General features: G+C 40.4%; 1 protein-coding gene across 1 annotated transcript in view; it reads right to left on the reverse strand.

The window, feature by feature from the left end:
- THSD7B (thrombospondin type 1 domain containing 7B) overlaps window positions 1-18,047 on the reverse strand; it is a 747,617-nt gene that overhangs the window by 473,466 nt on the left and 256,104 nt on the right. Inside the window, exons 5-6 of the mRNA XM_059702510.1 lie at window positions 15,880-16,035; window positions 4,875-5,072 (exon numbers count right to left, since the gene is read on the reverse strand). Of these exons, the coding sequence (XP_059558493.1) occupies window positions 4,875-5,072; window positions 15,880-16,035 (354 nt within the window). The remainder of the gene's footprint in view (window positions 1-4,874; window positions 5,073-15,879; window positions 16,036-18,047) is intronic.

Below are 18,047 nucleotides of genomic sequence, written 5' to 3' on the forward strand. Positions count from 1 at the left end.
TGAACTTGAGCTCCATGTACCTCTGAACATGTGAGCATTCTAACATTCTTCCTGATGTATTGTGCTCTTCACCAGTGTGGGCATTTGCTTTCTACAAGGGCAGAATTTATACTGGGTTATCTCTAAATAAAGATGTTTGGTTAAACATATAAACACTTGTTCTTTTAAAGACAGCTTTTTAGCAAATTATAGAGCAACATGTGGTGAGTATCAGGGTTTGATAGCTCCAGCAAACAGTCTGGTGTTTATCCAGTGACCCTGCACTATCACCCACTTTGCATGATGGAGACATGAAAGATGATACAGAGTGGCCACTGGAACACTATCCACTGATTTGGCATTATGTGGGTTTTCCCAATCTGTTCTGGGAAGATGTCACGTAGTGGTAAACTTTATATCAATTGGCAGGGAAACCTGGCAACAATGAACTGGTCACATGTTGGAGAAAAATAGTTTAAAATACAATACATTAACTTGATAATCTAAGAAATATGTCGGGCTTGCAGTTGGCAGCAAACTCCCTTTACTTTCAAATGCCTCCTTTGAAAAATAGGGAACATAACCTATGTATGCTTTATAATCAGTAAACTTCTAATGGCCCATAAAAATGATAGGATATGGTTCACAAGTGAGAAATCAAATCTGATCCACCAAAGTACTGGAAACCAGTTTCTAAGTCAGAATTCTCATTCATGTAATCTATATTATACAATAGTCTTCCTGAAAAAAAGATCACTGACAAAGGACTAAAACATTATTTGCCACAATCCCAGAATGGGTGAGAAATAGGAACTTCAGTGAGACTGATTGGACAGTATTACTAATAAATCAAAGTAGTGAATGGGTCAAAGTGAATCTACAGAGATAGCTGTAGAAATTCATAGACACCTACTTGGATATTAGGTAGTCCAAAGTCGATCACATTTTCTAGCCCACAAATCTTAGATAGATCAAACTGCTATTTCCATTTACTTCCTGGCTTCAGTGTGACATAGAATATGTATTTCTGAAATTTTCAAGCTAAGTCTGAATAACCTGCTGTGAAGGAAAATATGTGCTCCTAGTGGCTCAAGTAATGCCCAACAAAACGCTGACAAAAGTCCTACAGAATCTTTTTTTTTAATATACATATTTTTATTGATTTCAGAGAGGAAGGGAGAGGGAGAGACACACACACATCAATGATGAGAGAGAATCATTGATAGGCTGCCTCCTGCATACCTCACACTGGGAATTGAGTCCCCAACCCAGGCATGTGTCCTGACCAGGTATCGAACCCTGACCTCCTGGTTCATAGGTCAACACTCAACCACTGAGCCACACCGGCTGGGCCTATAGAATCTTGATAGTGGCTATACATAAATCTCTTCATTCTACAGTCTGAATTGCAAGGATGTTGAATGTTCTTTTGTTATATGGGGATACCTGGCATGAGTTAACATGCTAAGCCTAAAAATGAGGGACAAAGCACGTTATCTTGCAAATGGTAACAAGCCTCAAGTCTGACTAGATCTAATAAAAGGCTGTCTCTTTTTTTGTCTTCTTTTTTTAAAAAAATCCAAAGAAAGACATTTCTTTTTGTCTTAACCATTAAACTCTGAATAATTCTGAAATAAAAAGCTCATGAAACAATTAAACTCAGAGAGATGAAAAAAAAAACAACTACCAAATGTTACAAGAAAATAATTACAGGAGACTTACTAAGTATATATACAGGGTGCCCCAAAATTATATATACACACCTTAACAGCTGATAGCTCAATTTTGAAAATGAAATGTATTTTAATAAATACTGTCTTTATAATTACTCAAAGTGTGTATAGACATTTGGGAATATATATATATATAGACTCCCCTTTTCAATCCAAGCATTTATATGAGTGTCTGTCAAATCTTGCAGCTATGGAAAGACAATAATAATGTGTGAGAAGTCGAACAAAAATACTTACCTGCAGAACTTCTATCATCAATCATCCCAAATCTCATAGCAGCTACACTGTGGAAACTGCAACCAGACCACATGTTCAGTTTCTCAGTGAATGGATGACTGCCTCAGCCATCAGGAGGCGAGCATGTTCTCATAACCATGACCATGGCTGTTGCCCCACAAATGATGGAGACATTCAGGTATTTAAAAAACACAAAGAATTCGTGCAACTGATACGAGCCAGCAGTAACTCCTACTTCTCCCCCATAGAAACTGAGTGAGATCAACGCTGAAAATTAGCCATTTCCTAGGAAAATGCAATAAAACTCTAGAACTGCTGTAGAATGGTAAAGTCATTGCCTCTGATTTGTACCAGCTGATTGTCCTGTCATTCAACTCAATTCTGACACTACCTGCCAGAAGACAGCATCATGTTCCGCAGCCCCATAACTTCGCCCGTCACCTCAGACACCCGTGGTTCTGAACAGCTGGCTATAAATCCCAAGATCCTGTCCTTGGGTTCCATTAATTTGCTGGAGCAGCTCACAGAACTCAGGAAACCTGTTTTACTTACTCGGTCACTAGTTTATTATGAAAGGATATAATTCAGAAGCAGTCAGATGGAAGAGATGCACAGGGCAAGGTTTGGGAAAGTGTGTGGAGCTTCCATTTGCCACCCTCCCCAAATCTCCATGTGTTCACCAAACCTCATCCTTTTGGGTTTTCATGGAGGCTTTAATGCATAGGCATGATGAGTGAAGTCACTGGCCATTGGTGATGGATTCAACCTCCAGCCCCTCTCCTCCCCTGAAAATCAGGGGGCGGAAAGGAAAGTTCTAGCCTTTCTTTGTGGTGCTCCTCTGGCCCAGACCTGTTCTTAGATGGTTTCCATAAGTCTCAGCATAAGACCCGTGGTGTTGGGAAGGGGCTTGGTATGAATTATGAGACACCATTTCACCGTTATGAAAGCAATTTCAGGAACGAAGGACCAGAGACCAAATTTAATAACAAAAGATGTTTCCATTGCTCTTATCACTCAGGAAATTCCTCAGATTTTAAGAGCTCTGTGCCAGAAACAGGGACGAAGACCAAATACATATATGTAATTTTAAATCTGAAGGTCACACTCTGCAATACTGTGCAAGGCACAGCACAAAATGTGAAGAAGTCCAAAGCCTTACAGACATTATAAACCATCACAGGTCTGCAATGCGGGCTATGAAATGACAAAGCCTGACGGTCATTTGTTAATGTGTCTCAACCTAAGAAATGATTCTCTTGTTTTCACAGCTGGAGGCTGGGAGGAAGAAGTATGGTTATTCTAATCCTCATTATTATTTTTATTTCTAAAGGAATGTTTTTTGCTTTATTCTCCCAGCTCAGAGAACACTAACAAATGTACATTATAAATAAAATAGGCTTCTAGCTTCTTTCGAATGGTTATGTGCCCAGCATCTCACTATTCACTTTTACAACACTTACTGAATCCTCATATTCTGAGCATGAGTGGCAGGTCTTGTTATCACCGCTTTCCAGCAGAATGAAAGAATGTTTCCACAGTTAAATAATTTTCCTGAAAGCATCTAGCAGGTGAGCAGCAGATTTGAAATTCCAACCTGTCTGACACTAGAGCCTCAGTTTTAAGCCCAGGTTCTCAATCTCTATACTACTCTTCTTGAATTCGAATGAAAGCAATACAAAAATGACCTCATTTGCCTCTCTTAATAAACTGCACATATGTTACCTTATTCCAAAAATTATTTGTTAAAATTTAAAGCCACTATTTGTTTTAACTAGTCAAAAAGGACTGAGCTAATACAATCTGTTGTTGCTCTCTTTTTAATTAAACAGCCACCTGGCTTCAGGGGTTACCAATTACATCACCTAATAAGATGTATATTTGTTTAATTACAGCAATAATTAAAAGAAGACTGAGAAGGAGGAAATAAAAAAGGAGGAAGGAAATGTGGATGAGAAAAGGGGAGGAAGGGAGTGCTGGAAAGGAGGGAGGAAGAGGGAAAGAGAGAACAATGACAGAGAGAGGAGAAGGGGTGGGGAAGCACAAAAGGAAACAAGGAAATGCACTGTTGAATGTCAAGTCCGTGTAGATGTTAATATCCACTCGGAATCCACTTTGACTTCCCTTCTATGTATTACTTCATCTCATAAGTCAAAACATTTCACTCCACACACCGAGAGCATTACAAATGAGCTTCTCATGGTAGAGCTGATTAATAGACAGACTCAATATTCTTCCAAGAAACCAAATTTTTCAACTGTTGGATAAAGGTTTTAAGTGTCACTTTTCTCATTTTTATGTTAGTTACATATTTTCTAAATCACATCTCACTTCAAATAACCATTGTACTAGAAGGCTGGCAATAGAGAAAATACACTATTGTTACTAGTTTTGTAAATCTCAACAACTTTCATTTATAACTGGCTCTTTAGAAATGTTAGTATTCCATCTAGAACTGATCCCTGTCTAATGCTATACGAATAAAAAGATGCTCAGTATTTTTTTCAGGAGTGGTAGCCCTGAAATCTTTACAATGTAGTATTTGTTACTAATATATAAAAGCTATATAAAAGCATGTTACATATGGACATCCAAAGCAGCAAATAAAAATTGTTCTGTGCTGATAAATTGAAGACTACCCAGGCAGTGTCTGTGTTCTATGTCTTGATAAATTGAAAGCTTCAGCGAAATCTCCAGGTTCACTGTATTACATTTAGGCAGAATCAAATAGTGTTCTTTTGTCAGGGAGTATGTGGCCCCATATGAAGTCAAGGCAGCTTACTCTGCAGCAATGTGGCCCTTGAATTAAACATATTCAAGATTAGAATAGACTGTTTCTCCCTCTCAGGAAAGTGACCTGGTAGAGACTGCTGCTGTTCCACTGGGCAGATATCACTTCGAACATACTTGTGTTTGTGTGCGTCATACCTCGGTCATTCTGGCAGACAGCCTTCAGGATGCGATGTCCCGGGCCACATTTCCCATGATCTGGGATACAGATGCCTTCAGATACCAGCCATCGGTAACACATCGGGTCCTCGCAGGGAACAGATTCGACCAAATGCGGGCAGTGTCCTGCAGGCCCCGTGGATTCCATGAGGACATGGCGCTGTCTCATTCTAAATCCTAAAAAGAGGAAAACAAGACGTTTACAGGGTTCCAGCCCTAACCAACAAAAGAAACAAGTAGCAGCTAGTGAAGAGATGAAGCTTTCATTTGAATACCTACAGCTCTAAAACATGAATCACTGTGATGTGTTTTCTCTTATGGGAAATGGGAATGATATGAAGATAAAAGAAGTAAATGGAAAAGAAGTAGAGCTGGAAATCTGTATTCTCAAGATTACAACCTAGAAATTGGAGAGTTCGGACATAATAAAAAAAAATCACAAGTAGCATGTGTCCAATGGTATTAGTAAATAAGTAAAAATGAATGAACACTCACAGAAATAGCCTAAACACAGGTAAATCTATATTTTCTTTCTGCTGTCATTTTTGACAGTATTGTTACTCAGTATTAAGTCAAAATATAACTACACTTTGGTATATTCCGTTGGTAGATGCCTGAGCATTCACAGCTTCATTCCCTGAGACTTTCAGGTCAGCCTGCCCTGTGAAGACTGTACCTCATTGGACCTGCACTCCCCATTCTGGCTAAACATGGGTCCCTGGGCTATTATTCAGTTAAAAAAAGAAAGTACTGTGAAACTAGGGCACAAAGTTCCACCACAATTAGGATATAAATGAACCTTACATGCTGCAAGCCTACAGAGTCACAAACTCAGTCTCATAGGAGTCAAGCAGGTACAAATTGAGGGAAATGGATAAAGTGTAAGACTATAGGGAGTGGTGGGGTCTGTGGTACTATGGAGGATGTGCCTTGCTCTGAAATAGTTGGCTAATCTTCAGCTTTCATTGATTGTGGCCATGAGGGAATATGGACTCTCTTTTGTCAAATCTTCTGATTTTTGTCTAAGAATCCAGAAATCCAAATTATATTTTGCTTTTATATGAAATCGCTCCATTTTTAAGTGATAGAAACTAATAGATAAATTTTAAAAACACAGTGAGCTAAAGAAAAGTGACTGAGAGCTAGTAAATCCCTTTACTCAGCATTTCCTATCTGTGATCCTCCTGATGCCTCACTTCTGAGGCTGCACCCACCTTCCAACGATCTCCTATTTTATGTTCCATCCTCTAAAAACCAAATTAAATCAACTGCTTCAATTATTTTAATTCATCTATAATAATAAAAGCATAATATGCCAATTAGACCAGACAGCCAAACAACCTTCCGAACGAAGCCGGGGCTGTAAGGGCCAAGCCCCTTGCACAGATTTCGTGCATCGGGCCTCTAGTTTTTATTTTTTTATTTTTTTATTTATTTTTAAATATATTTTATTGCTTTTTTACAGAGAGGAAGGGAGAGAGACAGAGTTAGAAACATAGATGAGAGAGAAACATCAATCAGCTGCCTCCTGCACATCTCCTACTGGGGATGTGCCTGAAACCCAGGTACATGCCCTTGACCGGAATCGAACCTGGGACCCCTCAGTCCACAGGCCGCCGCTCTATCCACTGAGCCAAACCGGTTTCGGCAGGGCCTCTAGTTTTTAAATTAAACCAATCTTGTTGCATGGTGACATCTAAAAATTAGTATTCATTTATGCCTTGGGGTAAGTAAAAAAAAAATGAGTCTTTGATAGAAATATAGCATGAAAACATTGAGTTTCCAGAAAGTGAGTTAGATGCCACATCCCCCTTTCAACAAGAGGACATGTTAGGAAGCATGAGGGGTAACAAAGCCAGGTATGTCTCTCCCATCGTTTTTCCAGGGCCATGCCCCTCATTCCGCCAACAGTAAGCAGACGAAAAGGTTACAAAGTTCAAGGTGCAGGTGGCAAAAGACTGGCTGCTCTTAGCACAGCCAGGAGGCTAGAACAAACCGACTCATGGTTTTAGGCCACAAGAGGGAGCCAAGCTTCCTTAGAATATTGCAGGGCTGGGCAAGTGTTACAGAGTCCTAACTGCTGGATTTGGGTTATCTTGGTCTAGGGTTAACCCATGACCTCCCTTTAAAAAAGACTCTTAGACTCTATAGATCATACGTCCCAATCTATGTTATTAATCAGTCAAAATAAAACCCAAGGAAAGGCTCAGCTCCCTTCCTGGGCCACCTCCAGTAGAGATGCCTGAAACATACAGGGCTCTAAACTACACGTAAGCAGCAAACTACACTGACCTCTGAGCTTTCACTGCCACACACTTTGGATGACTTCTGTTCCTATAGGTGATGCCTATATTCCACTTATTGACACCTATGTTTGTTAATTTACGTCTTTGAGTAGGACACGGCATGGGTCTCCATGATTTACATCGTTTGACAACCAGCTCAGAAATTGATCAGTCTTTTCAGAGGGCCTCTGGGTGTCCTATTCCTACACCTCACTGCCGTGGAGGGGCATGTGCAGTTTTCCTCTATCAATCAAGGTGCATCCTTCCCACCATAAATCTATAGATTGCAGCTCCTCAGTCAATAAATTCTTTTAGTCACTCATTTGTGCTGCCCTTGTCCTGACTCTAAGTAGGATCAGATCATAGCACAAGCTCAGCATAAAACAAAAACCTTAGATTCTCTGGTTAGCACTTAGCTTTAATCACACATCAGTGTTCATGCCTGCAATAGACATCAGGCTTCCCCCAGGTGCTTCTGCTCTGAAAGACACACAACTGCCAAGTCCATGGGGGCTGGGGCCAGCCAACCGCTTACCTTCATTTACTAAATTCCATATTAATCAGGTAGCATCATCCCGTAAGCATTAACTGCTGTATGTAGATCACTCTAATGGACTGTGGGAAGCCACAGGAGGAACAGAAAACATAAATCTCACCTTCACAGCGAATGCAGTCCAACAGGAGGAAGGCGCAGGCATTAATTAAGATCTACCCTACACCAAGACTGTGACAGCCACTTTACTTATATTACCCCGAATTAATAAATCATCAAAACTATTTCATCACTTACTATGCTCATTTTACATATTTAAAAACTAAGGCTGGAAGATGCTTTATTGCTTCTCCAAAGGCTCATTACTCCTGAAATGGATACATGTGAAATTCAGGGGAGGCCTTTCTGAGTCGTTACCTCCTCACAAGAAAGGATGCAAGTCAGCTCTTGTGTAAGAGGCTCCCAGCCCCGATTCATCCAGTGAATCTGACAGGTACATGGATCATCTCCTCAAAGTAAAGGCATACAGTTTAGAGAGTGGAATTTTAGCCACTGGATAGCAAGAAGGAGTTACAATAATCACTTCCTGACCACAGATTCAGTTCACCTTTAGTGAGGCTAATACTTGGAGGGTTTTAATTTTTCTATCAACCTAAGGATATAGTGTTTAGCCCACTAGTTTAGTGTATATTCTACTAGAGATCGTTAGAAAAAGTGAATGTGGATTGGGGAGAGAAAAGAGAAGAACAACAAATAGCAGAAGGGTCAATATTTTTTTAACTGAAGCCATGAACAAGTGAAAGGAGGCTTAGGTGGGCTTTTCCAAATTTGAGGACTGTATTTCTTCATGTGCTAGTGACCCAAAGGTGTGCACGTAAGCTTCAACGGAGCTACCCATGGCCGAAGCTGTGACTCCACACTAACTCCATGGGGACAAGCTGGGAGCAAGGTCCAGCAGGAGGAGCAAAGAAGATAGTGTTTTTTCCACCTTAAACTCCCCACCTGTCCTTATCCCTGTCAGTCTTGCATATGTTGACAATTCTGAGTGAAAGAAGGTGAACAGATTAAATCTTTCAATCCAATTCTAGTAATCAAACCACCATCCCTGCAGGGGGAGCAGTTTATAGCATCATTATAATTCACACCCCGTTGTGAATACAGACAAGAAGAGGAGGCATTGATAGGTGGTTGTGAGCACGAGAACCCAATTCTTAGAATGAAAAGCAGGCAAGGCCTTGCACCAGCTCCCACACACCAGACACAGAGAAGAGAAAACTGTCTCTTACTCTACATAGTACCTGTGACAATGCAAAATGATCTCAGATGCTTCCCATTAAAGGTGGATTTATCTAGCAGACAATAATAGAAAATGGAAAGGATCCCCATTATTATTATGTGAGATATAAACCATGTATTTCCCTACTTTTAATGTGTTATCTAAATTCATTTGTTTCAGAATATAAAAGTGCCTTTTCAAAGATAGTCATGGCCTCTCAGTTTCAAAATGCCATTTCCTATGGAGACTTTTAGGATTTTATATGCTGTGCTTGGGGGCAGTGAGATAGGGGTAAGAATGGAATTCCTGATGTTCTACCACATAAGCAATTATCCACTGTGACACCATATCCAGGGGCCCCATCATTTCCACTTCAAAACAACTCCTGTGAGAAAGGTAGCCTTTCCAAAATATGTCAAAAAGAACAAAAATATATGTCTCTGTATCAAAAATAATTTTAAAAATGTGCTGCACATGTAGGTAGAGTTCATCCATCAGCAATGCTTCAGGCTATTTCTCTTTCACGTATCTCTAATTATAACTCTGGGAATGCCTCAAAAATAAAGCTACGAATGATAAAACCTGACCCGATTCAAATCCCTCTGGAAGGTGTTCTGGCTTCACTTGACAAGTACCAGCCTGCCTAGCACTGTTGTCCTTGTCCGCCTGTCACAGACCAGACGGAAGGTGCGAAGGCCGTGTACAACAGCTGCCTTCTGATGTACTTGGATGGCTGATGGGCACAAGCCTTAGCCTGACTGAATGATGTCTGCCTGAGAATGACAGCCATATAAAGATCATTTCTATAGTAACTATTAGATAATAAAAAATGTCATGCTTTCTTATCTTTGTCTACTATTAAACAAAAATGTGAACAAAAGGAACATACTAAAGTTATAATACAGTGGCTGAGGAAAAGAATAGTGAGGAGAAACGAGTCATTATCTCTAGTTTTCCACATTCATTTTCCTGGTGTCTTGTTTGCCCCTCAAATCCTCCATCAGATATAGATATAGATTAGATATAGATATAGACATAGACATAGACATGGATAGATATAGATAAAGATATGGATACGGATATGAATATACATACAGATATAGAACCAAGGAAAGTATGCACAATTGAGATTTCTGCTAGTGCATTTCTTTAGGGTAGAGAATTCAAATGAGAACAATCCAGATCACATGCAAAGGTCAGCAATGCTTAATGCATTAGCCTGTGCCCTCCAGCCTCCATGGAATGTTAAACCACATCTAGTTTGTGCCAGTCAGTGGCTGGCAGAGCCCACGGTACCACCACGAGACAGTCCAAGATTGAGCGCATCTCAGACCTCATGCTCCCAGTCAGTAGGAATGACAAGAAGATTGCTTTCTGCTACCATAACATGCTTGGACTCCTGAAAGGCACAGAATCACTTCCCTAGAGGACAAACTCCATTCTTTATTTGTCCCAAGAGGGATTACAGGCAGGTGGCCCTGGCAGGTTTTAGCAAGACGTTAAAAATCAAAAATCTCTCTGCTCTGGGGAAGCATTTATAAAACAACAAACTCCCAGACCTGAATGATAATCATTGTACTTACACTCTCTCCTGTCTGCAATTACATAGTGCCTAAAGCAAGTCATTTAGCCTCAGTATGGGCCCTATAAAACAGTCTAATGCTTATCCATCCCAGCCTGCTAAACTCCGCAGGAGGTTGTGGTGACACTCAGGTGAGAAGTTCTGCTCTCTCTACCCTCTCTTTGAAAAATGTGTTATTTAGGGCACAAAACACACATGCCTGTTACTTGGTGCTCTAAAACTGTCCTTAGCGCAGCCTCCTTTTCTCACACACTGCAGCCTATTTTCCCTCTCCCTCCAGAGGGAGTGCACTAGTGCAAAGAGGCATCCCAGACCCCCCGCCCCTCATCCCCCACCTCAGCTCAATGATCAGCTCTCAAGGCTAATTATTCCCACTGGCCAATGTGGTACACAGGGGCAGAGGACTTCTCTACTGACCTAGGGATAAGCCTTCTCTCAATTCAAACTTATTTAGGCTCATGGAGGACATCCTGAAGGAAGCCTAGCCTTTGAGAAACTCTCAAATGAAGAGTCAGAAACCCAGGTCCTTATTGCTGGCCTGGCCATCATGAAATCACTCTGGGGTTTCAGGGAAATGGCTTTACTTTTCTACACTTTCGTTTGGCATTTTATGAAGTGTTGTGTTCTTGCTGAGCCTAAATGCTGATGCAAATGTGGGCAGTTAATTTGTTTCCTAGGGCTTCCAAAACAAATTACCACAAACTGGGTGATGTAAAGCAATAGAAATTTACTCTCACATAGTTCTGGCAGCTAGAAATCCAAAACCAAGCTGTCAGGAGGGCCCCGCTCTCTCTGAATGCCCCAGGGAAAGATGGTTGCCGTGCCTCTCCTAGCCTTTAGCGGTTTTCGGCACTCACTGCGTCCCTTGGCTTGTGGAGGTATCACTGCAATGTCTGTCTCTGTCTACACATGGCCTCCTCTGTGAGTGTCTGTATTTCCAAACTTCCCTCTCTGTGTAAGGACATCTGTCCTTGGATTAGAAACTACTCTAATCACATATGACCTCATTTTAACTTGACTGCATCTGCAAAACCTTATTTCCAGATACGGTCACATTCACAGGTACCAGGGGTTCGCACTGGCCATACCACTTTGAAGGACAAAAGTCACCCCACAGTGGGTGATGTCTAATGAATAATGGACCAGCGTAGATTGTCAGGAGTTGACTTCTACAATAGGGGTATAGGGGCCAATGAGGAAAAAGTTTGACAGATGCAGGGGGGGGGGGGGGTCAGAATGTTGTGAGTGTCTTGACTGAGCTCCATGAACCAGTTGTGAGTTATGTAGAAAGGGAAAACTAAAGTAAACATTAATAGAGCAGTGTTTCACAAAGTTTTTTGTGAAAATTTGGACTCAAGTGACAAAAATTACAGCATAGAATTATTAGGAGAAAACACACACACACACACACACACACAAATTGTCTGAATTTCTGTAAAGACTCTATGGCCCAAAACAAAGGGCAAAAAAACATTTATTACATTTGAGCATAGCATTGCTTCTACCTTCTTGCTGTGGCATCAGCACCTCATGTTCCCTGGAGGGGGTTGCTTCCCTCCCACTTTCAGTCTGTGAGGCTTGGATGGAGCTGGCCCTTTGGTGGACCTGGCCTCTAATCAGAGCGACAGGGTCAGGGAAGAGCACCTGACACAGATTAGCTAATGGGAGTCAGCTCCAGGACTCTGCCTGGAATTGTTAGAAAAGACATTTCTTTCTATTTTACTTACTATAAAAAGGAAATTATCTCCAATTTTTTTTGATGTTGAGAATTCTAAGATCTACTCTCAGCGACTTTTAAATACACAATATAGTATTTATTGTTACCTGTAGTCACAATGCTAAGCATTAGTTCCTCAGAATGCAGTCATTTTATAACTGGAAGTTTGTGTCCTTTGACCAAAATCTCCTCTTTCCCCACCCCCCAGCTGTTATTCTACTCTCCGTTTCTATGAATTCAGGTGTGTTTTGTAAAAGACTCCATATATGAGTGTGATCAAACAGTATTTGTCTTTGTCTATCTAACATTTTACTGTGCATAATGCTCTCAACATTCATCTATGTTATCACAAATGGCAGGGTTACCTTCTTTTTATTTCTAAATAAGATCCCTTTGTGGGTGAATGTGTATGTATGTATTTATATGTGTGTATATAGATTTACATTATATTTTATTTAATCATTCTTCTGTCAACAGATGTTGTTTCTATGTCTTGACAATTATGAATAATGCTGCAATGAATATGGGAGAGTACAGAGAGAGAGTAGATCTTAAAAGTTCTTACCACAGACACACACACACACACACACACACACACACACACACACACACACATACACACACAAGGCAATGATTTGAAATGATGGATATGTTAACCAACCTTATTGTGGTAATCATTTGGCAATATATATGCACATTAAACCATTATGTTGTATACCTTAAAATTATACAATGTTATATGTCAATTAAATCTCAATAACACTGAAAAAATTGACCATTAAAAATATATTAAGATACCATCCTTTTTAAGACACTATGTTGGTTTTATTACAAGGCTTTGGAAAATGTACTTATACATTTGTACTTCCACACAAAATGTACTTATAGATTTTATGATACAATTAGATCTAGAAACTTAAATATATATATATATATATATATATATATATACATTATATATCTATTATATATATATTTAATATATTTTTACTGATTTCAGAGAGGAAAGGAGAGGGAAAGAGAGATAGAAACATCAATGGTAAGAGGGAATCACTGATTGGCTGCCTCCTGCATGCCCCACACTGGGATCAAGCCCGCAACCCAGGCATATGCCCTTGACCAGAATCAAACCCAGGATCCTTCAGTCCACAAGCTGACTCTCTATCCACTGAGCCAAACCAGCTAGGGCTAAAAAATATTTTTTAAAAAATATTTAAGAATCAAGAAAACAAAAAAAATTTAGCCTCACTCTCCAATTTGCAATTTGTAGATGTAGACCATGTTGATGCCATCTTATATCTGAAAGTTTAAATGGAATTGAGAGACTTTCACAGTCTGCCCTACTGAAATCATAAGTAGAGTTTTATGTTACTTGAACATAGATTATTAGGATAAGATAGTGTTGCCTAATTTTAAACCAAATGTCAAATGAAGAAACTAATGTTTGAAGGTTATGTTGCCTTCAAATAAACAGAAAATAAGTAATTTATCACTGACATGATTTAGAACAACACTAAAACTAGAATTTTTTAACAAATTCTAAGAAATAGATGTTTCAAATCAGAATGCTTTAAATAGTTATGACAAATGGTTGATGTCCGTTATTCTTAAGATGAATAATCACTAAAATGTGTATGGTAACAGTAAATCTGCCGATAGCAAGGACACACAATGAAAGTTTAGCAGTTTAAAAAAATTAAGATTTTTCTTTATCCCATGGAGAGGGCCTGCCTTAAACTGAACCTAATACAGACAAAGATAGAACCAAAATATGGAGAGAGAGAAGATTTTAAGGGCAAAGAGAAAAGAATAGAAGAGTATAGAAACAGAAGATCATAAAGATAAAGAGAAGAATGAGGAAGACTGAGACATAAAACCTTATGGATACTTTTGGACACAGCCCTATATTCCCTTTTATTTTTTATTATATATGCTAATAAATTCCCACCTTTGGCTTAAGTCACTTTAAATTGTGTTTCTGACACCTATAAGCAAAAGTGTCCCAAGTCCTTCCGATTGAGCCCTCCCTACCTCTGCCGCAGAAAAGAGTCCCAAATAGCCAAAGCCGGTTTGGCTCAGCGGATAGAGCGTCGGCCTGCGGACTGAAGGGTCCCAGGTTCGATTCCGGTCAAGGGCATGTATCTGGGTTGCAGGCACTTCCCCAGTAGGAGATGTGCAGGAGGCAGCTGATCGGTGTATCTCTCACATCGATGTTTCTAACTCTCTATCTCTCTCCCTTCCTCTCTGTAAAAAATCAATAAAATATATTTAAAAAAAAAAAAAGAGTCCCAAATAAAGTAAGCCCCACTTGGACTGGTGTAGGTTCTACAACTTGAAAAACAAAGGAAGGCAAGACTCAATACAGCAAAGTCCCACCAGCATGGACAGCCACGGCCACAGAGGCCAGGGGAGCCTAAGTCCAATTATACGTCATTTTCTAAATAGTGACCTTCAAACAGAGTGGCACAGGTGGGACATGAGAGGGCTGGTTCTAATAACACACAAGTCCCCCTGGGAAAGCTCATATGCAATTCCAAGAGACTTACGTGGTCCAGTTATGCATACGTGGACCTCAGACCATGGATTGTGAGTCTTAGTATTCATGAGAAATTATTTGTTTCCATAAGCTGGCAAGGTTTGGGGATACTCTGGTTACATATAGAATAAGGAAGTAGCACCAGCCCCCACCACTCCAGGTTCCATTGAAATCCAGATTTCTATTGTTTGATAACAAAATTAAAGTTAGATTCTTCTCCTTGACTTACGCTCAATGTACACCCACCTCTTTTGCCTGAGAACAAGAGTCAGAATAAAGGAAAGCCAGGGGACATGGTGAGTGAGCCTGGCTGGGCACATAATGTGCATCTGCGCATTGTGGGAACTGCTGAAATGTGGGTCTTCAAACACACCTGAGTTTCGGCTGAGAGCACCAGCTTGAAAACATCAAACACTTGCCCACATATTCTTTCTTTGCATGTGGACACTGGAATTAGTGCTTAGGAAATGTGACCTCACTTCTGGGCTGTCCTTTGATATCATTTGTCTTAATAAAGGGAATATTTCCTTTTCGCCCTGCCATGTAATGGGGCATAATATCAATGCAATTGGAAGAGCCAGTGAAAGAGAAGTCAAGATGTTCACAGCAAATGAAAGACAGCAAGACTGCCAAGGACTACCAAATTAAACAAGGACATAAAGTTTTAAGATTTCACTTTAAGGCTGAGCACAACTGAAAGTATCAACGTGCATAAATGCCCTTCACGAAAATATGAAAAATAACATCAAATTCAGCCTGTGGAAATCTGAAAACAGATATGTAAAAACGAGTTTCCCCGATGTGTCTACAGAAATCGTGTCTAATTTCCTCAGTATCCCATTACACATATAAAACATCAAGTTATATGATTTTTTGAGTAATAGTCACTTCACTAGCTATGAGCCTAATCTGAAGATCAATCAAGCTCCGAGTTTCTGTCCCATAGACATATCCTGAATGCTGTCAGAGCTGAGCTGGTTATCTAAATTTTATAAACAAATATTGTCTTGTGCAGGCTTAATTGGCCACTGAGCCTCCAGAGTAAATGTGTGTGCACCAGAAGTCACTGAAACACACACACAGACAGCCACTCACCTTTTCTCCCCTGGAGATCATGGCAGTTTTCATGGACGCACAGACCCCAGGCTGACCAGGAAGACACCACACAGTCTGTAGAGCAAGGAACGCTGCAGAGCTGAGAGGCTGCAGGGGCAGGCCCCAAGCATAGTGTTTTGTCCACAGGTCTAAAGACTAAAGGACAGAAAAAGAAAAAATAATGCACCACGTCACATTCTCTGGATATCCCTAGAATCTCTCCCATCTTTGCGTTTTTCCTTGCCCCATATCAGCTTCATGGTTAGAAGGGCAAATGCAAACAAAATATAAAACACTCTCTAATGTGCACAGCTCAGCTGCACAGTATTAGCATTTGCAGTAAGAAAAAACAACAACAAAAAAAAGGGTATTCAACAAGGGCATGCACTTGAGTTTCCTGCCTCACAGAGTATTCCCTGGGAGTCAAGAGAGGACCAAGAATATAGATATAATACCTAGAGTTATGATTTTAAAAATTAAATGGCTTTGTGAAGTTTCAAGATGAGTCCATCTCAAAGATATAAATGACTGGGTTGCTGTGGAAAAAAATCAAAATTGAACTCCTGAGGTGGGGTGTTTAGCATAACCAATCTATTGCTGTTACTCCCCTGCGGTGGAGCTCTCCAAGACAGTAGAAAAATGATTCTTAAAATAAGAAGAATAATCAGGATCTGTGATTGCAGAATTAGCCCTGAAAGTCAGTTTCATTAGTGAGGCTACCCAGAGGCACAGGAGTGTCTAAGGAGAGACAGGGACTGAAAACTAGGAGCCTGTGAGCTCTTCCTGTGTTGCCCTGCACCCAGAGAACGCCCAGAACGGTCCCCATCCTGGCACCATGAAAACACACAGAGGAAAGAGAAGGTGAGATATTGATCCCTGTGGAGTTTGAAACATAAAAGTAACTAGGACAGCAATACCTAAAATGCACGGAAAAGAACACCAATGCATAACCACACTTCACAGAAGGGCCCCAGGCTAAGGTGGTTTTGGAGCATTTCAGAGTTTGTGAGCAAATGACCTAAGTTCAGAAGGTTTTATCTTATGGATGGGCTTACACTATTGTCTAAATATTTCCTTTGTTATTTCTGTCCAGCTAAGCAGATTAGAATCGCTTCAAAGACAGAGACTGGCATGAGGGGATTGGGTGGTGACTCACACCAGCTACTTTGTCTCCTCACACTACGTGCGATGTGAATTAAATTGGATAAAGTTGGCACTAAATCACTGCTCTGACCAGCAGAACTTTGAGCATAATCCAAAACAATAACAAAATAAAAATTTTAAAAATACTGTCATGAAGAAGTCATAACCCATGAGGAAAAAAAGGGTTTCTAATGAACAATGGGACAGCCTGAGGTGATTATGAGGGTGAATGAGAAAAGTAAAAGGTTGCAAAGAAAAATAATATTTTGTTTGAAATTAATTCTTTTATAGCTTACCAAAAGGATTTGACCTGACTTAAATAAATGGCAGGGCAAAGCAAGATTAGAAATATAAATGTCAAGGGCACAAGCCAGTGGAGGAGACAGGTAAAAGAAGAGAGAACAGCCCTAGCCAGTTTGGCTCAGTGGATAGAGTGTTGGCCTGTGGACTGAGGGGTCCCAGGTTTGATTCCGGTCATGGGCACATGCCCAGGTTGCAGGCACTATCCCCAGTGGAGGCAGCCAATCAATGATTCATTCTCATCACTGATGTTTCTCTCTCTCTTTCTCTTTCTCTCTCTCTCCTCTCTCTCTCTCTCTCTCTCTCTCTCTCTCTCTCTCTCTCTCTATATATATATATATATATATATATATATATATATATATATATATATATATCTTCCTCCCTCCCTCACTCCATCCCTCCCTCATTCTCCTTTCCTCTCTGAAATCAATAAAAATATATTAAAAATAAAGTAGAGAGAACAGGTGTGGGTGGAAAGCAAAAGGGAAAGTGAGGAGAGTTGATGATCAAACAGAGACAGTGCTGGTGATGATAACAGTGGGAAGGGAGGTTGGTGTGACCAGGACTGAAGATGAACATCTGACACTGATGGATTGTGGGTAAAAAAGAACCAGCAAGATGTGTGTGTGGGGGGGGGGGGGCAGAGGGGCGGGGGGGGGCGGGGGGGGATTTCTTTCCTAGGAGGGAGCAATGGCTGACACACAGGACAGTCATTCACTGAC

This window comes from Myotis daubentonii, chromosome 7 (assembly GCF_963259705.1).
Source record: "Myotis daubentonii chromosome 7, mMyoDau2.1, whole genome shotgun sequence".
In the NCBI taxonomy this organism is placed as follows: domain Eukaryota; kingdom Metazoa; phylum Chordata; class Mammalia; order Chiroptera; family Vespertilionidae; genus Myotis; species Myotis daubentonii.